Raw genomic sequence first — 24,484 nt, 5'->3', positions numbered from 1 at the left:
AGGAAAACGGAACTGAATGTGGCCTCAGGGGGAGAGGCGATTGGACTTGAGGTGTTGTAAGGCTGGGTTTAAGTGAAAAAACTCTCAACTCTTTTGTCAGGTCTTTCAAAAGAATAACAGTGATGCTCACAAGCATTTCTATAATTAACAAGCTGTCAACATTTTCTATTACGTCTACAGAAGTCGATTACAGACCTCAGAATTGTGATAAATGTTTCTTTAGGTCTGAAATGTTAGCCTTCATCTTCTTTTCAGCCTAGGGGCAATTTTTGAAACCAATTTTGTTTCAATCATTTTGGATCAGTTGTGTGGTAATTTTGGAAGTGCAGATGCTTCAGGCCCACCTATTGAAATAAAGATTTTTAAATGGAAACCCAGAGAGGAGGCTGCTTAAGCCTCGCTAGGACCAGCTGCAAAGCTCTAGCAGGGAATTATACAGGCAGACAGGGAGAACAGAATTGCAAAAAATAAGAGGCGGAGAAATGTGTGTGTGTGTGTGTGTGTGTGTGTGTGTGTTTCTTTAACAGCAGATTTTTTTTCTCCTTTGGACCCTTCAGACTGCAAGATTTTAAGCTCTCCTTTTTTTCTGTTTTAAAAAAATAAGAAAATTTCTTAGAACAGTTATTAACACTGGGGTTGAACTGAATTTCAGAAATTTCTCATATTTATTTTTATTCTTCCTTTAGTAAATTTTCTTCTGTATCTTTTCTGTTTCTTTAGGGTTTTTTTTGTTGTTGTTTTTAAAAAAACCCTAAATCAACCTTTTTGGTGCTTCTCTGTTATCTTATTCCTTAATGAGTGCTAACTATTTTTAATAATGCCCTGCTTTCTCTCTTTTCTACTTGGTCTGATCTGTGCCTCCTTCCATCTGTCTGTCCCCTAGCCTCCATTGCTGAGTACCTCAGTAGGCTAAGCTTAAGTTGTAAGGTAGACAAGCACAAAATGCTCACTCCTGAAAGAAGCTGGGACGAAGGAGTGGGTCTCAGAGAGGAGGAATAGAGTCACTACAGTGATGTCTCAGGACAGTGATGCTTCTTAGACTAAATTCACGGAAGTCATGAAATAGTAGATGCAGGGGGACTTTAGATATTTGAAGTTTATATCATTGCATTACCCACATGTTTTGGGGCCCCAGTTTTCTCACCTAACAAGTGCAGTACTCCTTAGATGGGAACTGCAAGGATTAAAAGAGAGATGAATGACTAGCCTTTGCTCAGTGCCGTACACAATGCATTTCAACAAGAATTAGTTTCCCTTTTGTGACCAACCATTGACTTAATCTAGCAACTAGGCCTCAAGTATTGTCTACATGATGTCTCCACTTTCCACTTGGTTCTTGATTTCGCCATCCTTTGGTGTCATCTTTGGGTCCCTAGAAACGTCCTTTGGTTTTTTGTTTTAAAGACTGATTTACTTTATTTATGTATATAAGTACTTGGCCTACATGTAAGCATGTGTACCACATGCATGCCTGGTGTCTACAGAGTTTCAGAGGAGGGTGTTGGATCCTCTGGAACTGGAGTTACTGATGGTTTTGGGTCACCGTGTGAGTGCTGAGAATTGAACACAGGTCTGATGCAACAAATGCTCTTAACCATTGAGCCGTCTTCTCAGCCCCTGGAAACGTTGAAAACAATAGGTTCTTCTGAGGTAGGCTTTCCCAGTCCTTGTCGTTGCGATAAACTAATCTAAAATAGTCCAAGTGCCTTACATGAATTTCCTCAGATCTTTACTGTGCTTGTTTCCTGTGGTTGGTGTAACAACGTGTCTCAAAGCTGAATGGTACCAAAACCCAGAAATGTATCCTCTCCCAGGTCTGGGGGGCCACACATGTGAATAAAGTGTTGGCAGAGTCATGGTCTTTCCAGAGGCTCAGAAGAATGCCTCTTCTCGAGTCTAGGCTGCTGCTCCTTCTTCTTTTCTAACTGCTTCTCTCTAGTCTGTGCTCTGAACTTCACATCACAGTCATTGTGTGTGTGTGTGTGTGTGTGTGTGTGTGTGTGTGTGTGTGTGTGTGTGTGAACTCTGTCCATAATTCATAAGGATCCAGAAGATTGTATTAGGGACCATCTGGGTAATCTAGGGTGTTTCTCCTTATAAGATCTTTGACTTAATCACTTGTCTTAGCACATAAAGTCAGATTCACAGATTCTGGGGATTAGGAAGTGAATTTATCTTTGCAATCTTCTTCCTTCCAGCATACACACCAGTTACCTGATGTTCATGCCAGTCTCAAGTGCTTTTGTAAATGGAAAGACAGAATATTGCAATTGATTGATCTAGAAATAGGAAAACCATTTTTGGCTTTATTATTTTTATTTATTTATTTTTTCAAATTTGTATTTATTTTTATTTTATGTTCATCCGTGTTTTGCCATGGTTGTCGCTTGGAACTGGAATTACAGACAGTTGTGAGCTGCCATGTGGGTGCTGGGAATTGAACCCTGGTCCTCTGGAAGAGCAGCCCCTGCTCTTAACTGTTGAGCCATCTCTCCAGCCCTGGCTTTATTATGTTTTAAATAAGTTATTTACTTCATTTCAAATTATTCCATATCAAGATTGGAAAGAGCCCAATCAAAGATGGATTTTCATTAATTTCTTCATTTTATTTGAAATTGTTCAATTTTCCTTAGGACAATAATAGGCATGAAAAAATAACTAAAGTATTAGATTTATGTCTTGGGATTAAACAAACGAGAGAAGATTCCACATCTCTTTGTATTTTCTATTCAAATGTGGAATGTTTAAGTAACTCTAATGTTTTTTAAAAATGATAATATAGGTAATTGATCTCTGTTAAAATATCACTGAGGAGTCAGAAGAATCTTATGACATAATTTTGAGTTAGCCATTCAATATAACTTGTGCCATTTAATATGTAGCAGTGAGCTGCTTCTTTGGGTTTGGTGACGTCCCCTATCAGCTGTAACTCTTTTAGGTTACTCAGCCTTTCCTTTCCCCTCTTATCAGAGAGGTGAAAACTATTACTCAAGCTAGAACTCTCCTGTTAAGATCTCACCATACGGAAAACAACTAGATGTCAGAAAAATGCATGTCTCAAAACTGTGGACTTGAATCAGAAGAGTGCCCCTGGGCATGGCTCAAATGGTTAAATCCTTTTCTCCTTTACTTCCCCTGCCACGTATATGTGTGTGCCTGCTTGTCTGTGTATGCAGTGCATGTGTGCAGGTGTCTGCAGAGGCCGGAAGAGGATGAGAGATCCTCCGGAACTAGAGTTAGAAGTGGTTGCGAGCCACCTCTTGTGGGTGCTGGGACCAAACCCCAGGCCTCTGCAAGAGCAGCAAGTGCCCTTCACCTCTGGGCCATCTTCATGCCCTGTTCAAGTATTCTTTTATGCGCATCAGTAAAATTTTGGAATTTCCTTGAATAGGGAAAAGCAGAGATGAGAATTGAAATACGTCATGATTTGGTGTTGTGCTGGTTGGTTTTGTGCCAACTTGACACAAGTTGGGGTCATCTTAGAGGAGGAGACCTCAACTGAGAGAGCGTGTCCATCAGATGGGCCTACAGGCAAGTCTGTGCGAGATCTTCTGGACTAGTGGCTGATGTGAGCAGACCTAGATCACGATGGCCAGTGCCACTTCTAGGAAGGTGGTCCTGAGTTGGATAAGAAAACAGGCTGAGCGAGCCAGTAAGCAGCGCTCCTCCATAGCTTGTGCCTTGACTCCTGCCTCCAGGTTTCTGACTTGAGTTTCTGCCCTGATTCCCCTTTATGATGAACTGTAAGCTGTGAGATGAAATAAGCCCCCTCCCCTCTTTCCCCTCGAGATGCTTATGGACATGACTCAAATCTTAACAGGCTGTCCTGTGGGAGCGTGGAAGATAAGAATGGTTGAGAGCAATGCAGATGATGGAAACCTGGCTCATGAAGTTTCGGAGGGAAGCCAAGACACTATCAAGATCGTTTATGGGACATTTGGGGATAAGAATCCGTAGAAGTGAAACGTTTACTGGGACCATCAATACTGGTTAGCTGAGGCAGAAAAATAGGTTGATTAATAAGAGGCCAGCATCATGGAGGCCATGCTTCATGGATGGTCAGCATCACTTCTGCAAGGAAGTGTTTACTCGGGAATATCACAGAGAAGCTGTGTGCCAGAGAAGACAAAGTCTGTATCTCAAGCTGGTAGCTGAACTTGGTAATGTTCATGTGAGAGTCTTCCATGTGGAACTGTGTTTGGGGCCATGAAGGTACAAGATTAGCGGGATCATAGAGGGCAGCTGAAGCTTGGCACTGTGAGAGACCAGAAGAGGTCGTTAGTAAAGACACAGCTACAGTTGCCCTGGAGACTCCACAATATTGGAGATACCAGGACTATAGGATGACCACAGGGACAGTGACAGGTGTGGAGTGGAATCAGCCAGAGCCTATGAGACGAGCTACATGTGTTTTGGATGTCAGAGCTAGAGAAGCAGAACCCAACCCCTTCAGAGCCCAGGAGATAGTAGATGAACTCCAGATGCTGGACATCGACTTTTAGGATTTGATTGTACTGCTGGATGTTGGCTTTGATTTGATTTAAATGTAGGCCTTTGCTGATTCTTTCCTCTTGGAATTAGAAAGTATGTAAGTATTTTAGGTTTCAAAGTAGCCCACAATGATGTTGGATTTTTTAAAGAGAACTTGGACTTTTAAAGTGTTGAATGTATTTAAAGACTGTAGAACTTTAAAATTTATACTACGTTTTAGACTGTGATATTAATATGATATCATGAGAAAAAAAAACAATAAAGGAAAGGTTATGGTTTAATAGCGATATGTTTGTATGCCAAGCTGACAGAAGATCAATTGTGCTGGTGAATTTTTTGTTGTAGCTGGAGTTTTCTCCAGTCCTGCCTGGCCCACGGTCAGGACAAATCTCTCTCACCCGCCAGTCCCACAGCCACTTAGACCCAACTGAGTAAACACACAGAGACTTATATTGCTTACAAACTGTATGGCCGTGGCAGGCTTCTTGCTATCTAGTTTTCTCTCTGGGTCCCACCAAACCCTAGCAGCCTGACAGCCCACTTATAAAATAAACATACAGATGCATATTTTATTTAAACTGTTTGGCCTAATGGCTCAGGCATCTTGCTAGCTATTCTTATATCTTAAATTAACCCATTTCTATTAGTCTATAAGTTGCCACATTGCTCATACCTTACATCTTGCTTGTCATGGCAGCAGCTGGCAGCAGCTCTCTGCCTCAGCCTTCCACTTCCCAGAATTCTCCTCTCTCCTTGTCCCGCCTATACTTCCTGCCTGGCTACTGGCCAATCAGTGCTTTATTTATTAACCAATCAGAGCAACACATTTAACATAAAGAACATCCCACAGCGTTTTGTTGTTGCTGTTTTGTGTCAACTTGATACGAGCTCAGATCATCTATGAACAGTAACTCTCAATTTAAGAAATGCCTCTATATGATTGGTCTGTAGGCACATCTATAAGGGCATTTTCTTGATTAAGGATTCATGTGAACAGTCTATAGGTAAGTCTGTGGGGGCATTTTCTTGAGTAAGGATTCATGTGGACAGATGTGGCCTGCTATGGGACGTGCTACCCTTAGGCAGGTGGTCCTGGGTTGTAAAAGAAAGTTGGCTGAACAAGCCCCGAGGAGCAAGCCAGTAAGCAGCATTTCTCCATGGCCTCCACCCTTTGCTTCAGTTCTGCCTTCAGGTTCCTGCCTTGAGCTCCTGCTCTGACTTCCCTTCATGATGTACTGTAAGCTGTGAGATGATATAAACCCTTTTCTCCCCACGTTGCTTTGCATCATAACCTTTATCATAGCAGTAGAAAGCAAACCAGGATGGTGATGATGATGATAATGGTGGTGGTGGTGATGGTGACGATTAAGGTCTTAGGTACCATAGAACTATTTATTTATTTATTTATTTTGGATTTTTGAGACAAGGTTTCTCTGTGTGGCAGTCCTGGCTGTCCTGGAACTTGCTTTGTAGACCAGGCTGGCCTCGAACTCACTGAGGTCCACCTGCCTCTGCCTCCCAAGTGCTGGGATTAAAGGCATGCGCCACCACCACCCTGTAGCATTATAGAACTTTATATACTTTAAAGGCATTGTTATATCATAATGTAGTACAATAACTAACATTTAGAATTACTAATAATGAACGAGAAGGCTTTTCCGTTGAGTTCCCTTGAGTTGGTGGATATTGATAATTGGAAGGAAAGATAATAGAAAATGAGATTAGAATTTAAAGAATTGTTTGGAGTAGGGCTGTGATAACTAGCCATTCCTAATCTTGTAAATGAACCAAACATGATGCTTGAGAAATAGCCATTAATGAAAGTAAGTGATTGCCATGAAAAGGTATAGGTCTCTCAAGATGGAAATTTTTTGCTTACTCTGGGCCTAAACATTATGTTTGCCCAAGCAAAAATAAGTAAGAAGCCAAAGGGTTTTGACAATATGGTGACAAACACAGAATTCTTCTATAAGGGCAGGGGAGAAGAAATGCAATTAGAAACTCCAGGGAAAATAAAATATATATAATAAGTTAAGGATAAAAGTGGGAAAACTGAGGGTCAAGGTGATGGTCCAATGGATTAGTGCTTCTGCACAAGCATAAGGACCTGAGTTTGGATCCCTGGTACCCACATGTTGGCATGTGCCTGTAATCCTAGGGCTGGGGGTTGGGGACAGAGAATTCTGGGAGGTTACTGGCCAACAGGTCTAAACAGCTGAAGAGTTCCAGGTCCAGTGAGAGATTCTGTCTTAAAAATCAAGGTGAAAAGCAGTAGAGGAAGACACCAAGCATTAACCTCTGGCCTCCACAAGTGCAAACATGAATGCTGGAATGCACACCACACACACAGACATACACACACACACACACACACACACACACACACACACACACACACACAAAATGAAACATCTAAACCATGGCATATTTGTAATCAATTTATGGAAAATAAACAGAGGAAATTTTAGTTGATTTTGCTTGGAAAATTGATTCAAGTGAAATGTGTAATAGTATAAAAGTTTATCATCTGTATTTTTGTTTTGCATTAGTAGCATTCTTTAGGTGCATACCTAGGCAACCTTGAACAAAAATTGGGACCTAATGAGTTATGGGACCTAATGAGTTATGGAACCAAAATAGCTGATACAGTGCAAAGTTGTGTGTGTGTGTGTGTGCGTGTGTGTGTGTATGTGTGTGTGTGTGTGTGTGTGTGGTGTGTGTGTGCACATGTGTGTGCACGTGTGCACGAGTGTGAAGGCAAAAGAAGACATAGTATATCATCTCTTGAAATTCTATAATCCTCTGCTTTATTCCCTTAAGGCAGGCTCTCTTGCTAAACTTGACTTTCCATTTTTAAATTAAAAAAAAAATTTTCTTTGGTTAAGCTGATAGCGAGCCAGCCCTAGATGACGCTCCTGCCAGATGCTTAGAGACCACACAAAGCTGGTTGAACGGGTGCTGGAATTCAAACCCTTGTCCTCCTGTTTGCATGGCAAGTGTTCCTTAACCACTGAGCCATCTCAACAACCTCCATCCTGCAAGCTTTTTTTTTTTGTTTTTTTAAATCCAATGTGAAAGATACGAACTAGTAGCTGCAGGTTTACAATGATTTTGGAGGTCACCAACCTAAAAGGACATTTTTCTTCTACTGTTCTGTACATTATCATTTAAGAAAATCTGCCCCAAGGACAGATGGCTTTAAGTAACCAGGTCAACTCACATGTCTATCCCTAAGGTCAGGTCCTGCGGCTCAAAGGTTTGATTTCCTTTTCTTTTACCCCTTGCCTCTCTTCCTTCCTCCTTCCTTCCCTCCCTCCCCTTTCTCCCCTCTCTTCTTTTCTTCCTTTTTTTCCTTTCTGAGACAGATCTCATTGTGTAGCTTTGGCTGGCCTGGAATTCACTTGCCTTTACCTCCTGCCTACTGAGATTAAAGGCACGTGCCACCATACCGAGTCCTGATTTATTTCTTGTTAAGAATGAGCAGCTCTGTTACCTAAGGGTGACTTTTGAATGTCATGAACCTTTGTTTTTCTATAACTGATCTCAGCTTCCTCTTTAGCCTCTTCCCTGAAGTATACCAGGAGCAGTGAGGGGAGGCATCTTTAAACTTCTCAGTTAAAGATGGCTTAAAGCTATTTTTTTTTTTTAGATAAATCAAGTGGGGTTTTTTTGTTTATTTGTTTGTTTTTATTAAATGCAGTTTTAAAAATCCCTCTGCCTCTCTAAACTGGCATCTTTACATGAGACAGACATGAACTTGTGGTAGGTAGGCAGGGCCTTGGATGTATTTGATGCTCTTTGGCTCTTTTCTGATCTGCTGGGGTATGTGCTGGTGTGCAACTGGCCTTTAGCGTATAGAGCAGGCATTCATTGCTAGTATCTGGATTTCTCAACATCCACATTCAACTGTGAAACACCACACACTTTATCTCTGCCTATGGATCTTTAGATAGTCTCTCTATTAATTCATGTTTGATTTTTCGTCATGATATGGTTTGTGCATGTGTGTTGATGGTGGTATTGACACACGTGCCACTGTGTGCTTATGGCATCAGAGGACAATCCACAGCGATGGTTCTTTTCTTTGACCAGGTGGGTCCCCGGGGACTGGACTCAGATTATCAGGCTTGGTGACAGACACCTTTACCCAGTGACCATCTAGCAGGTTCCTCATTGTGATTTGAATTATCAGATGAGAACTGTGTCCCCTGCTGAGACTTTGAGCTGCCTGCTGACTTAGAACTGAAGGTCATTGAGATCATCGACTTCACATCCCCCATCAGCATCCCAGTTAGTGTTCACCATCATCATTGTCCTCATGGTTAAGTGGTGAGGTTGATTATCTTTGCGATCTCTTCATTTAACTATATACAGTGTTCTAGAAAGCACACGGGCCTCAGAGAAAAGGGCTATGATGTTACATTGGAGCTTCCAGGGAGGAGATTAGGAATTGAGAACTGAAGAATAGAGACATTTTTCTCCAGTTGAAAGGAATAACATGAACACAAAGCTATAGAAGCTTAAATAATCAAAATGTCTTCATGGGTCACTGAGGAAGCCAGTTTGATTAAAGCAGAGAGATTTTTTTTTGCTGGGAAACGAAGTTGAGATCAAATTGGGAACATTTTTGTTCGCATTTTTCTTTAAAGTTTATTCAATACAACACAGTCTCCAACTTCACTGAGGTGGCTGACTGCATCCACGACCAAAGCCAGCCCCAGCCTCAGCTTTCTGGTCAGCACCAGAGGGCACAGCAGTCCTTTTGCATGTGTCTCGGTCTGCCTCCCCTCTTGGAATCTTGCAGGTGGGTCACTCTCTGAATCTTTGGTCCGAGGCCTGCCAGTTGAGGATGGCTACATCACAGGGTGCAGGCACTTTCTCCGGGGGTAGGTGGAGGTCATCTGGGAGATACTGGATGCCCTCGTTTGTAAGGTACCAATAGAAACGTCTCCAGACAAACTGTTCCTTCCCATAGCCTTTAGTCTTCAGAGACCGCACCGCCTTCGGTACGTGAAGGCTGGGCACACATTCTTGTCTGCTAGCTTGGGGTGTTTGGGCGTATGGACATCTTTCTTGGCAACCGGCACTCCTTCCTTAAAAAGGCGTTCATAGATGGCAATCCGGTTCTTAGGCATCAACAGCACAGCAGGGTCCGAGATGAATGCTGGGAAGGAAAGGGTATGTACAGCACAGTGTCTCTATTGGGCCCAAACTGGGAAACGTTTAAGACATGGAAGAAGCATTTCAATCTGAAGCAGAGGGAAATGCAGGAAATAATTAATTAAATAGCTATATTTTTGGAGACAATCTCACGTAGCTCATGCTGACCTTGAACTCCCTATGTAGCCAAGGATGACCTTGAACCCGTTTCTCCTGCCTTCACCTCCTGAGTGCTGGGATTACAGGTGTGTGCCACTCTGCCCAGGTTAATTAATTTATTTTGAATCAGGTAAATAATACGATGGAATAGGTGTAAGAAAAAAAAATCAGTATTGAGGCTGAAGAGATGGCTCAGAGGTTAAGAGCACTGGCTGCTTTCCCAGAGGTCCTGAGTTCAATTCTCAACAACCACCTGTTGGTTCACAACCATCTCTAATGAGATCTGGTGCCCTCTTTCGGCATGCAGGCGTACATGCAGCAGAGCACTCATACATTAAAAAAAATCAGTTATGTTATTGAACAGAATGAAAGAATAGGGCAGATCAAAGAGGAAGAGCCTATCTCCACTCCATGACAGTGTTCACCCTCTGCTGGCTGCTGGAGATGCAGTGGTGGGCAAACAAAGACAAGTAAAGCTAGAGACCTGTGTGACATAAGAATAGAATAGTGAGGAATAAGTTAGGACTGAATGTCCTAGTTTAGTTTTGGTGGCTGTGATAAAATGCCCCCAATAAAAAGCAACTTAAAGGAAAGGGAGTCTATTTTGGTTCACAATTCCAGGTTACATTACAGTCCTTTTTTTTTTTTTTTTCAATTTTTTGAGACAAGGTTTCTCTGTGTATCCCTGGCTCTCCTAGAACTCACTCTGTAGCCCAGGCTGGCCTCAAATGCAGAGATCCACCTGGCTCTGCCTCCCAAGTGCTGGGATTAAAGGTGTGTGCCACCACACCTGGTTTACACACCCGGGTCACGTGACAGCATTAGGAGCTGGAGCTAGCTGGTCATCTCCACCCACAGTTAGGAGCAGAGGGAAATGGGCGCATGCATGCTTACTTGGTCGCTCTGTTTGTGCTCAGCTCCATGTCTCCATTCTTCTACAGCTACAATCCCTCTGCCTAGGGAATGGTGCTTCCCATAGTGGGCTGGGTCTTCCCCTATCAATTAATTTAATTAAGACAACCCCTCATAGACCTGCCTATAGGTCAATCCAATGTAAAGACAAGACCAAACCTCATTTCTCGGGTTATTCCAGGTGGTGTTGAGTTGACAATTAAAGCTATCACATTGAGATTTTGAATATCGTTTAATATGACTTTACAAGTAAATGGACACATTTCAGGAGAAACAGACGAGTACCTAGAACAGAAACAAAGGCACATGAACAGTGAAAAAATGGATGGATTAGGTTGACATTAAGTGGTGTTTACCTGAGATGGGTTAGGTTAACCTACACGGAGTTAACATGTGTGTAGTGTAAGTGGTATAGTGTAAGTGATGTTTGGCTGAGAAAGACACTGTACTGCTCCAGCGACAGGGAATCAAATAAAGAAAACAATTTTGTTTTAATATTTAAGTGCCAATTCTTTCATACATATGAAACCCTGGTACATTTTTAAACCCATTTTCCTCCATTGACTTGACTTCAAGGTATGTAAATAAATTAGTCTTAGCAGGCTCACATTATTTACTTCTTCCATGCCTCTTTTTCCTGTAAGGACAATTCTTAGGAGAATCATGTCCATTTCTCTCCTTGGAAAAGCTTGTAAATTGAGATGGTAGCCATTATGATAAACTATTGCTATACCCCATTGATTGTGGCTACCAAGGTGTATGTGGTGTGTGTGTGGAGAGTTGTGGAGGTTGGCCTGTTCTTTAGGAGCCTACAGTACAGTGGAAGACAGAAAATAATGCAGAACTGAAGCTATGCTAACAACTGTGAAGGACAAGGATGTAAAGTAAGAGTTTATAATGGGCATTGCTAGGGCTGTAATACTCTCTGGCTGCTCTTCCAGAGATCCTGAGCTCAATTCTCAACAACCACATGGTGGCTCACAACCGTCTATAATGGGATCTGATGGATCTGAGACTTGGAGAGCATATAGATTATTCAATGAAGATGGAGATTTCTAAGCTGAGGACCTAACCAGAAACTGGATTTGTGGTGAAAAAGAGTATGTTAAGAACAGAAAGATTTGTAATATGGATGCATTGCAAAAGGATGGATGGAGTTAATATACTATGAAGATGTAGATAAAGAGTTCTATAAAGGAGCCTATAAACCATGGTAAGAGTTTTGTTATTTATTACAGGAACAAAAGGAAGCCATTTGGTGTGTGTGTGTGTGTGTGTGTGTGTGTGTGTGTGTGTGTGTATGTGTGTGTGTTGTTATATTATGACAGTAAAAATGAGATAAGACAGCGTGCCATGTTGGCAACTACGTATATGAGTATGGAACCCAGGAGACAGGTAACATGGAAAAGTTGCTACTCTATATGACTGCTCATTTAATTCTACTTCTTATGTTTGGAGAATTCCCACTATAGCAATTTGGGAGGAAGAAAAAAACCAAGCATGTGCTGAAATGCTGTGGAGAGGTCAGGTCACATAAGGACTAAAATGTATTTAATGAATTTAATGACTGTGCTGGCTAGTTTTATGTCAGCTTGACACAAACTGTAATCATCTGAGAGAAGAGAACTCAATTGAGAAAATGCCTCCAGAAGATCAGGCTGCAGACAAGCCCGTAGGGTACTTTCTTAATTAGTGATTGATAGAGGAGGGCCCAGCCCATTGTGGGTGGTGCTATCCCTGGGCTGGTGGTCCTGGGTTCTATAAGAAAGCAGGCTGAGCAAGCCAGTAAGCAGCAGTCCTCTATGGCCTCTGCATCAGCTCTTGCTTCCGGTTCCTGCCCTGTTTGAGTCCCTGCCTTGGTTTCCCTCAACTGACTGTGATTTAGATATGTAAGCCAAACAAACCATTCCTTCCCCAAGTTACTTTTGGTCATGGTGTCTTATTATAGCAATAGAAACCTGAACTAAGACAATGATAGAATATCATTTTTAATGTTCAGTAAGGACAAAGTTTATGATGCATTGGAACTGGAAGGCAGACTGGAGTCAGCTGAGAAATAAGCTAGGAGGGAGACCATGTAAGCTTGAACAACTGTTTGAAAATGTGTTGGCTGGAGGTCGAGCAAATTGGCTGTGGAGAAAGAGTCTCCAGCAATCAACTTGAACAGTGATTTGTGCAGAAAAGTCCTTTAGGGGTGTAAGGACGAGGTTTTAGCACAACATGTTGAAAAAGTCAAGAAGGAAAGAGTAGCTGATTGTAACCCTTCCTTAATTTCAAGAGGGCTAGCCTGGAGAGAGACTGTGTTGGGGAGAAGGACTGAGGGAGTTAAGTCTAAGCCAGAGAGGTAGAATCAGGTAGAGGAAAACCCTGCATTGAGCAGAGTTCTGTGGCGCTTGTCCTCAGACCAGAGCCTTGTGAATGGAGCCTCTGGGGCCATGATAGGCTTATGACCAAAGGACTGTCTTCTCCTCCCAAAGTCAGACAACACACAGAGAGACTCCATCTGCTGGGTAATACTGCAGGAAAGTCAGTGCGGGATATTGTCTTGGAATTAAGTATCAGGCTAGTAAATGCAGCATCTGACAGATACAGTGACAGATACTAATCCCAGGTTAGTACCCACGATGGAGCCTCTGGTCTTGACCTGTACCTGTCCCATTCCAAAATTCTCTTTTGAATTTGCTCTGGCAAGGAAGATGCTCTGCCTACTGAATAATTTTTAATAAATTTTTATTACTCACACATGAGACAGGTGATGGCGGTAGTGGTACAGCTTGGGAACATGTGTGCATGTGTGTGTGACAGTAACTAAGATATGCACAGATGTGAATTTTTTCATTTTTTTTTATTAAGAAATTTTCTGCAGATGTGAATTTAAATACAAATAAATTGATTTTTTTTATATCACAGTAAGGTGATGTTTCTAGATTTCTACAAATTTTCGTTAGAAAGTCTAGTATTGAGTTGAAGTGAGTCAACTCCTATTAAATTTTCTTGGTAGCTATAGCAACATGGTGCCAACAAAACTCAATGCCTCTACCCTTCATAGTTACTTTCATAAACTTTCCTAGGAGGGTACAGTTAATAAACATAACACAGCAAGCATAATAAGAACAAAAATGGGTTAATTTTCTAAAATAGGAGGAAGAACTCAGTAACAGAAAAACAAATAATCTGATTTCAAGATGAGCAAAGGACCTAGGTAAGTATTTTTTGAAAAGACATACAAATCACAACAGGTGAATGAAGAAATGTCCAGCATCACTAATCACCAAGTAAAAAAAAAATCAAACCCCTGAGATATCGCCTCACACCTGTTACAATAGTTACAATTTTGAAAGAAAAGATAACAGGTGTTGGTGGTGATGTGTAGAAAATGAAAAGTTGTAGTATACTACTGGTGGAAATATAAGTTAGTATAGCCATGATAGAAAAAATAAGAAGGTTTTTTTTTTCCAAAAAAGTTGAAAAGGAGGAGCCTGGCATGATTGTACAGTACTCCAGAGGCTAAGGCTAAAGGCTCTCCAGTTCTATACCAGCCTGGGATGCCTAGCAAAACCTTGTCTCAAATCCATCCACCCACCCAGCCACCCATGCATGCATGCATGCATGTATGTATAAATGCATACATATATACTGGATCCGGCAATCCTTCTTCTGAATATCTATCATATGGCAAGGAAGTAGCTGCATTTCTGTACACACTGCAGCATTTTTCACAATAGCCAGATGTGTGGCATCAACCTAAGTGTTCACCGACCGGTGAAGGGATAAAGAAAATGTAATATACACACACAGACAATATAATACTATTTGGTTTTGAAAAGAAGAAAGTCCTGTAATTTGGGACAGTGGGCATGAAGCAGTAGGATATTATGCTAAGAAAATAAGCAAGGCACAGAAAGACAAGTATGGCATAGCTTCACTTGTCTGTGGGATCTATAAAAGTCGAATTTGTCCCTAGAAGTTGGGGAAACGCAAATCAAAACAACTTTGACATTTCATTTCACCCCAGTCAGAACGGCAAAGAGCAACAAAACCATGACCAACAAACACGGGAGGGGAGGCGAGGAGCCCTCATTCACTGCCGGTGTGATTGCAGCCTCTGTGGAAATCAGTGTAGAGAATTTTCAAAAAAGATAAAAACAAATCTGCCATACAACCCAGCTAGTCCACTCCTTGGCATATGCTCTAAGGATACCACATCCTTCTCCACAGATGCTTGCTCAGTCAGGCTCATTGCTGCTCTCTTTGCAATAACTAGGAAATGGAAACAACCTAAATTCACTGGTTCTTCAACCAATGAATAAGTAATGAAAATATGGTACATGTACACTATGTACATCACATACACTGTGGAATACTGTTCAGCTGTAAATAAAAATGAAATCATGAACTTTGCAGGCAAATGGATGGAACGAGAAAAGATCATGTTGAGTGAGGTAACTCAGACCCAGAAAGACAAATGTCATACATTCTCTCTCTTTGGAGGCTCCTAGCTGCAGATCTTCAGATGTAAGTGCATAGTTTGAAATAACTTCGGAAACCAGAAAAGTAAACCAGAACCACTGCCAGAACAGGGAGGTTAGGGAGCAACAGGGAAGAAAATAGAAGGGTACACGTGACCTGATTGGGGAAATGCAAAAGGAGGGGCTCTTTAGGGAGAGAGGGGGGAGATGAGCCAGAACAAGAGGGGAGGGGAGTAAATAACATTAAGGGAGTCTGAAAAAGCCATGAGGAATCATACTATTAACTACTCACCTAAAAAAAAAAAAGCCCTATATTACATGCAATTCTGTGTATAGATATACACACATAGGGTTTTTGTTGTTTTGTTTTTGTTTTTTTCCTTGAGACGGGGTTTCTCCATGTAGCCCTGGCTGTCCTGGAACTCACTCTATAGACCAAGCTGGTCTCAGACTCAGAGATCCACCTGCCTCTGCCTCTTAAGTGCTGGGATTAAAAGTGTGCGCCACCACTGCCTGACTCTACATTTATAGTTTCAACGAACCTTTCTCATCTGGGGTGTCGATGCTCCCCTCAAGAGCCAATAACTACCTAAAAAAAAGTCCAAATACTAGACACACAAAGCTCCCTTTTGAGTTGGGGGCCAGGGCTGTCCAAGAGATTCCTAAAACATACTGTCTATTGCCACTGCCCTGGTTGCCCCCAGAGGTGGCCAGGAAATCCCTATTGCTGAAGACACCATGCACTTCAGAAACAAGGCCCAGAGACCCCTGAGCTGCAACTAACCTGAACATCTCCTCCCTGAGGACTAGCTTTCATGGCACCAGAAGGTTCCACGAAAGCTTCCGAGGAAGGAGGCAGCCAAAAGTCCTACTCAGCTGTGACACCTATGAACCATAGCAATGAACAGAGTGGCACGTACCTCTAAAGGCGCAGTACTGGCATGTATACCTTGGAACCAGCAACTCTCTAATTGGACTTAAGACCTGCTCAACACTTGGGGCTGGAGAGATGGCTCAGTCATTAAGAGCACTGGCTGCTCTTCCAGAAGTCGTGAATTCAATTCCAAGCAACCACGTGGTGGCTCATAACCATCTATAATGGGATCTGATGCCTTCTTCTGGCATGCAGTTGTATATGCAGATAGACACTCACATACACATACATACATACATACATACATACATACATACATATATAGATAGATAGATAATGTTTAAAAAAAATTGGTCCTGGAAACCTAGCTAACTACTCAGGGACAGAGAAGCCATTGATACTGAGGGGAACCTACAACCACGACTTTACTAAGCCAGCATAATATCCCTAGCAACAATCTAGACATTTGTCCTTGAACCCACAGGTAAGTGCAGTCTTACTCTTCATCAAGGAAACTTCTTTTTTGCAGCAGACAGAGATCATTATAGAAAATTACAACTAATCAGAATCTCAATCCCAGTGAATACATCTACAAAACACTCCCACACCCAAGGCTTGGGGAAGATTGTGGAAGACTGTAAGAGTCAGAGGATCAGGGAGTTGGCTGCGAGACTGTGTCTCTTAGTGCCCAAACATGAGCTGAACAAAGATGGCACCAAGAGACATGCCCAAGTAGACACAGGGTGGTGGTGATGGGGGCAGTACACAGAGAACTACAACTGAGGAATGCTGAGAAGAAGAGGATAGTCTTCTCAGGGACGACACAACACTGGTTATCCAATATCAAATGGTCAGCCCTGAAAACATACATACAAGTGATAATATATATATATATATATACACATATATATATGTATATATGAATGGAATAATCATGAGTGGGGGGCATGAATTTGAAAGAGAGCAAGGAGAAGTATTTGGGAGGGTTGGGAGGAAAGGGAAGGGAGAAATTATGTAACTATATTATAATCTCAAAAAATGTTTCAAAAACTTGCACTCATAGAAGCTGAGGGTTAGGAGAGATGGGAGATATAAGCAGGGAATTTTTAGTCAAAGAGCAGCACATAATTTCAGCTAGGCAGGATGAATGAATTCTGGAAAACTAGTGTACATCATGGTGACTAGAGCCAATAATACTGCATTCTGTACTTGATATATGGCAAGAGGGTAGATCTTAAATGACCTCACCACCCCCACAAATAGTAATTCAATGAGGTGGCGGATATGCTACATAAGTTAATTTGATTTCATTTCATAACTGCTATGGCTTGTGTATGGGTTGAGTGTGTTTCCCTCAAGGCTTCATGTGTTGAAATTTAATCCCCATTTTGAGATATTAAGGTGGTAGACATTTAACCTGACTCTAGTACTTAAAAGTGGGGATTTGGGGATCAAATTAGGATTAGACATAGCCACTAGAATGGAAAAGTCATAATTGAATCCTGATCGCTATATATAAAGAAGGTGAGGGACCAGAAGAGACACAGTACGCATGGTTGATTGATGTCTTGGGGTGTGATGCCTTGCATTGCTTTGGAGTGCTATTGCCAAGAGGGCCACCAGTAGATATGGCCCCTCAGCCATGGGCCTCAGGAAGTCTGAGCCAAAATACACACCATCAAGGCAAACTTACTAGTCTGCAGTATTGTGTTATTAGCAATAGACAGCAAATACACTAATGTATTCAACTTTATATGTTATTCTCTGTAAATAAATACAACTTTTTGTGAGTTATACTTTGATAAACCTGGAAAACTAAAAGAGTCTCATACACAAAAAAGAACAAATTAACTAAATTCTTATATCATTAAAACTTAGCCTTGATGGCTTGCTATCATTAATATCAATGAGTAATATGACATGTTATAATAAAATTGAACGTGTGTGTGTGTGTGTGTGTGTGTGTGTGTGTGTGTGTGAGATGTGCATTCCAGCATTCACGTTTGCACTTGTGGAAGTCAGAGGTTAATGTTTAGTGTCTTCCTCTACTGCTTTTCACCTTGATTTTTAAGACAGAATCTCTCACTGGACCTGGAACTCATCAACTGTTTAGACTGGTTGGCCAGTAACCTCCCAGAATTCTCTGTCTCCAACCCCCAGCCTTGGGATTACAGGCACATGTCAATGTGTGGGTACCAGGGATCCAAACTCAGGTCCTCATGCTTGTGCAGAAGCACTAATCCACTGGACCATCACCTTGACCTTCAGTTTTTTCCACTTTTATCCTTAACTTATTATATATATTTTATTTTCCCTGGAGTTTCTAATTGCATTTCTCCCCCCCCCCCATATAGAAGAATTCTGTGTTTGTTACCATATTGTCAAAACCCTTTGGCTTCTTACTTATTGTTGGGTGAGCAAACATAATTTCTAGGCCCAGAGTTGTGGTGATGCATTGTCCCCCAAAATATTGTGCGCCCTAATAATGTTTATCTGAGGATCAGAGGAAAAAGCTGGCCACTATATTAAACATAGAGGTCAGGCAATGGTAGCATATGCTTTTAATCCTATCACTCAGAAGGCAGAGATCTGTCTGGATCTCTGTGAGTTCAAGCCCACACTGGGAACAGAGCCAGGCGTGGTGGTACATAATTTTAATCCCAGCACTAACCATAAAGGTCTGGAGGTCTGTACAGACAGACAGGAAGTGACAGAGCTGGGCAGGAAGAAGTGATGTAGCTGGGCGGAGAGAGGAAGTGAGATGGCAGAACAGAAAGGCATATAGGAAGTAGGTCTCTTTGGTTGAGGATCTCCAAGTGGTGAGAATGTGGCTGGCTTCTTTCTGCTTTTCTGAAATCTGGGTTTTAACCTCAATGTCTGGTTCCAGCTTTTTTATTAATAAGACCATTTAGCAATTTGCCTTACAGAGTAAGCAAAAACTTTCCATCTTGGGAGACCTATATCTTTCCATGATAATCACTTAGTTTCATTAATGGCTATTTCTCAAGCATCATGTTTGGTTCATTTACAAGATTAGGAATGGCCAGTTATCACAGCCCTACTCCAAACAATTCTTTAAGTTCTAATCTCATTTTCTATTATCTTTCCTTCCAATTATCAATATCTACCAACTCAAGGGAACTCAACGGAAAAGCCTTCTCGTTCGTTATTAATAATTATAAATGTTAGTTATTGTACTACATTATGATACAATAATGCCTTTGAAGTATATACAGTTTTATAATGCTGCAGGGCAGTGATGTGCATGTCTTTAATCCCAGCATTTAGGAGGCAGAGGCAGGCAGATCTCAGTGAGTTCGAGGCCAGCCTGGTCTACAGAGTAAGTTCCAGGACAGCTAGGGATGTTGCATAAAGAATCTATGTCTCGAAAAATCAAAATAAAATAATAAAATAAAATAGAAGCAATTTAGGAGATTTTCTATTTTTTCCCCTGTATGTTCACTTTAGACACACAAATTCAAAAGCATAAATAATCTAGTAGGTTTCAGCTCTGAGGGGAAAGGCTTCCCCAACAGAAGTGCTACAGCTTTGCTCCTGTGTGGCAGCTCTGAAGGGAAAGGTATCCTGGCAATCCAGAGCCAAGGAATACCACAAAGTCACACCACACAATAAACCTCACACAAGAGATTTATTGGGAGGGGATAAACAAAACAGGAGGATGGCTGCCTGAGCTTGGGGGAGAAGCAGCTGGGAACTGAGGAGAAGGCAGGGTTTGTATAGTTTCTTGGGGGCGGAGGTGGCCTGGGATTGGTGGGATTTTGGTGGCCTGATCTCGAGGCAAGCTGATGGATTGGTGGGATTCTGTTTCTGGTTTGGGGTTTGGGGTCAAGTTAGGGTCAGGGTGTTTTTCCTTTGGTCCTGGTCTTGGGGTTAAGTTAGGGTGCCTTTCCTTGGCCCTTTTACCCTACATCTAGGAACAGTAAGTTAAAAAACAAAACAAAACAAAAAAAACAACTTTGGGTTAATGTTTTAAAAAGCAAATGAGGGGTTGGGGATTTAGCTCGGTGGTAGAGCGCTTGCCTAGCAAGCGCAAGGCCCTGGGTTCGATCCTCAGCTCCAAAAATAAATAAGTAAATAAGTAAATAAATAAGTAAATAAATAAATAAATAAATAAAAAGCAAGCGAAACAGTCTTTAAAACGTGCTTTTCAAGCAGTTTCGAGAAATTCTGAATTCAAGCTGAACTTTGAATTCACGTCGCTCCTTGGCTTAACGTTCATTTTTACTGCTGATTCCCAATCCTTTTTTTGTGACTCCAGGGCTGGGTGGTGTTTGAAGGACACACGCCCCCACCCCCCACCCCCCAATTCCTCGAGTTTTTACGCCTCCACCTCGGGAAGGCAGGAAGGCGTGATCCCCGCAGCCCAGCCCGCGATCTCGCGAGATATGCCGCTGACCACGTGATCCGCAGGGGGCGGGTCTCCCAAGCCCAGCGCCACAGGACTTCGGCAGGTTGGTTAGGTCGTGTCTGAGGAACAAGGGGAAGAGCGAGCGCTGACGTTCCTTCGGGGGTCCGTGGGGACCCGTTAGGTGGGCTGGCGCGGGTCGGGGCCGCAGGGGGCCGGGGCGAGCCGGGGTGGGGTGGCCCTGGGGTCCGTTGTTGCGGACGGGAGGCCACGCTTCTGCACAGCATGCCGGGACGGGACGCGCCACCTCGGCCTGGACCGAGGGGAGCCACTGTGGGGGGCGGGGTCGCCCGTGAGTGAATGCCTGCCGAGCCGGGAAGGCGAGGCCAGCCTGGGCCGGTCTAGGACCGGAAGCTGTGGAAAGGCTTTAAAAAAAGGGAAAACGTCGCCAGGCGGCCGTGAGTTCGAGGCCAGCCTGGGCTACAGAGCGAGATCCAGGACAGCCAGGGCTACCCAGAGAAACCCTGTCTCGAGAAACCAAAAAATAAAAAATTCATACACGTCCAATCTCACCGATTGTCCATGGTCCAGGCCAGTGACGGGACGTTCTTTAAGAATCCCCCTACAGTTGATCCAGAAGTTTTCAAATGTAAACCAAGAGGTCCGAACGTCTGTGGGTTCTAGTCATTCAGAGGCTTCTTGCAATACCCAGTGTTAACAGTCGAAGGGAATTTTCCAGAACATTCCGCCTTCCCCTTCGAGTGCCTGTTCAGTTGCTTATCAGGGCCCTGGGAGCGCTGGCCCGGAATCCAGCCGTTGGCTGGAGAGGTTCTCCCCGCTCGTGTCTTCAGCCATCTGTGTTTTTCTTTTGTAAGAATGCTGTATTTGCCAGGCGGTGGTGGCGCACGCCTTTAATCCCAGCACTTGGGAGGCAGAGCCAGGCGGATCTCTGTGAGTTCAAAGCCAGCCTGGGCTACAGAGTGCTATATTTGAAAGGTTCTTACTCTCTATGTGCTGTTTTATATATGGTTTCAGAAATTTTATTGTTTATTTTACACAGGATCCAAGATGAATGACAACCTGTTTGTCAGTTTGGACAGGCTTTTGTTGGAATTTGGTAGGTTTAAAATGAAAATAAAGAAATACGCAGCAATTTTGTATTAACACTTGACATTTAACCATGAAGTAAAAATTACAAAAGAAATGTTTATTTTAGTTTTCCAGTATGAGCAAGACAAAAGTGCTAAAGAAGATATGATTCAAAGAATTAATAGTAAGTAGTTTTGCATGAAATAAATATTTTAGTTTTTTTATTTTAATTTTATAATTGCACTGCTTAGGGCAACCTACAGTTGTGTGTGTGAGACGAATCTTTCTTTTAGTAACAGTGAGCTGTTTTTCTTAGGGGTAACAGTTGTAACTTACCTAGTGTTGCAATGATAAATGTTTGTATTCAACATCATTTGTGAAGAATTTCTCAGAAACAATCCCTTCTATACAGGTTTTTTTTCACCCTTCAAATAACAAGATCATTTCAAATACTTGAATTTTTTTTCTCTAGAAATAACCAAAAAGGTTAGTAAGTGGCATGCTTTCAGGAAGAATGATTCTGAAAAATAAGAAGTAAAATATCAGGGTAATGTTTTGAATTCTTAAAATGATTTAGTTCTAATTTCAGTTTTGAAACATAACTGTTAACTTCTTAGTATTCTAAAAGAATTTTATTATCTTTTCTGCAATCAAAAAGAAAATAGAATATTAATTAATTATTTCAGGGCTAGAGAGATGGTTCAGTAGTTAAAAGTACTTGTTGCTCTTGTAAAGGACCCAGGTTTGGTTCCTAGCACCCACATTGTGATTCACAACTTCTGTAATTTTAGTTTCAGGGAATCTTTATGACCTCTTCCAATCTTCACTGGACACTAGACACACACATAGTACATGTGTATACAGTCAGGCAAAATACCCATACACATAAATTTAAAATCCCAATTTTTAGCCAGGTGGTGGTGGTGGTGGTGGTGGTGGGCATGCCTTTAATCCCAGCACTTGGGAGGCAGAGGCAGGCGGATCTCTGTGAGTTCCAGGCCAGCCTGGGCTATAGAGTGAATTACAGGAAAGGCACCAAAACTACACAGAGAAACCCTGTCTCAGAAAAAAAAAATCCCAATTTTTCAAAGCAATTTTATTTTTTTATTATTTATTTAACCACAAGTTGTAAGTGTATTGGTATATTTAATAATTGATGTGCAGTGAGTGCAGTTTCACATTTGTCAAAAATAAAAGCCTTTGGTAGTATCATTAATGAATAAGTGTGTGAATTTACAGCATCACAAGGTGCATTAGCTTTACATGCCATGTGATCTAGCCCTCTGTTGTAAAAGATGGGGGGCAGGGACATTTGTTCTTCTTTGGTCTTATGTTTTTCTTAAACTTCTGGACCTAGTAATAGGCCTAGCTTTGGTTCTCTTGATTTTTAGTGTAAATGCCCGTCTCTCTCAGGCCTCGCTGCCTTTCCATTCTCTGATTCTCCGCCTTATATGGTCAGCTGCCATATACTTTTATTTTTCTGGTATGTTTTGAGTTTATGATTTCTAGGTAAATAAAACAAACATTTCCTTTTTCAGAATGCCTTGAATGCATTAAAGAAAAGAAAGCAAATGTTTCTAAGATATGTGAAGCTATAAAGAAAACAGATGAGGAAATTGCTTATTACTATAAACATAGTAAAGAAATCAAAGACTGCTATAATAAGTAAGTATTTGACAGAAATGAACTTCCGTTTCTTATCATTTGATAATTTTACTCAAGGTTTCAGAGTTGTTAGTAGAAAATGTTGAGTTGGAAATGTAGTTCAATGGTAGGGCACTTGCCTAACATTTGCAGGGCCCTTTTTATGATTACCGCAGACAAACAAAAATCTTATTTTAAAGTAACAATGTTCTCTCTGTCTTCCTTCCCTGTCTTCCTCTTCCTCCTCTTCCCTGCTGGTAATTGAAGCCAAGGCCTTGTGCACTCTTCCCTCCCACTGAACTAAATCCCAACTCCCAAGTTAGCATCTGTATTCACAAAATAATTACATCACATTGCCTGGTTATATGTAACTGCAGAAGGACTTACAGAAGATTCCACAGAAAAGCAGAGATAGGGGTTGTAAGAGCTCACTAATTCAGACCTACTTAGTCTAAACAGACTTTTGTAAACTGAGAGTGTCGGCACATGCTTGTATTCTAGCACTTAGGAGAGAGAGGCAGAAGAATCAGGAATTCAGCATTGTCCTCAGCTACATAGAGGTCCAGGCCAGGTTGAGATATATAAGATCCTGATTTTGTGTATAAGCTTGGGATGTAAATTTGCTGTTGATCTTCGACTTTTCAAGGTCTTAGATTTCTGTAAGAATTTAACCTAGGGACTGAAGAGATGGTCCCACAGTTAAAATCACTCACTGCTCCTGCAGATGCCCAAGGGTTAGTTCCCAGCACTCACATGGTGGCACACAACAGGCTGTAATTCCAGTCCCAGGGGTTCCAATTCCTTTTCTGGCCTCCATGGGCACAGAACACATTTGATGCACAGACTATCATGAAGACAAAACACCCATACACATTAAAAAAAAAAAAACCTAAAAAATTTCAAGATAAAGACTTAAGAAATATGTCTTTGGATTTATTCATTCATCTTACTTGGTTGCAATTGAATTGAGTTTCTTGTTCAACATTTTAACTGTAGGAAAACACTGTGCATAACTCTTAATATCCAACATTAGAGGTTTCATTAATTTAGTTATATACTTATCACTGAACATTCAACAGTCAATGAAATTATGACATGTATGTTTGGTATGGAAAGAAGTTAACAGTACATTACAAATTGAACAAGCAGATAATAAAACATCATTTATAGTATGAATCCAACTAATAATATGTTTCCAATTATATATCTGGATTTCCCAAATTAGGAAAATTGGTTGTATATCAAAATGCTTGTAGTGAATATTTCCTTAGTGATCACTGTGAGCACCTTTTTGTTGTTTTGTCGTTGTTGTTTTGTTTG

At 41.6% G+C, this 24,484-nt stretch overlaps 1 protein-coding gene and 1 pseudogene across 4 annotated transcripts in view; one reads left to right on the top strand and one right to left on the bottom strand.

The window, feature by feature from the left end:
* Window positions 1-9,168: 9,168 nt before the first annotated feature.
* Window positions 9,169-20,718, bottom strand: LOC131923992 (small ribosomal subunit protein eS10-like; annotated as a pseudogene).
* The window catches only part of C14H14orf39 (chromosome 14 C14orf39 homolog), a 34,597-nt gene continuing 30,822 nt past the window's right edge, over window positions 20,710-24,484 (top strand). For 2 of the 4 annotated variants that reach the window (XM_059279198.1, XM_059279197.1), the window contains exons 1-3: window positions 21,434-21,548; window positions 21,648-21,704; window positions 23,059-23,185. In XM_059279198.1, the coding sequence (XP_059135181.1) occupies window positions 21,500-21,548; window positions 21,648-21,704; window positions 23,059-23,185 (233 nt within the window). In that variant the 5' untranslated portion in view covers window positions 21,434-21,499. The other 2 variants (XM_059279201.1, XM_059279199.1) reach the window with 2 other exon arrangements.

This window comes from Peromyscus eremicus, chromosome 14 (genome assembly GCF_949786415.1).
Source record: "Peromyscus eremicus chromosome 14, PerEre_H2_v1, whole genome shotgun sequence".
In the NCBI taxonomy this organism is placed as follows: Eukaryota; Metazoa; Chordata; class Mammalia; order Rodentia; family Cricetidae; genus Peromyscus; species Peromyscus eremicus.
This window is presented reverse-complemented; position numbering and strand designations above follow the sequence as displayed.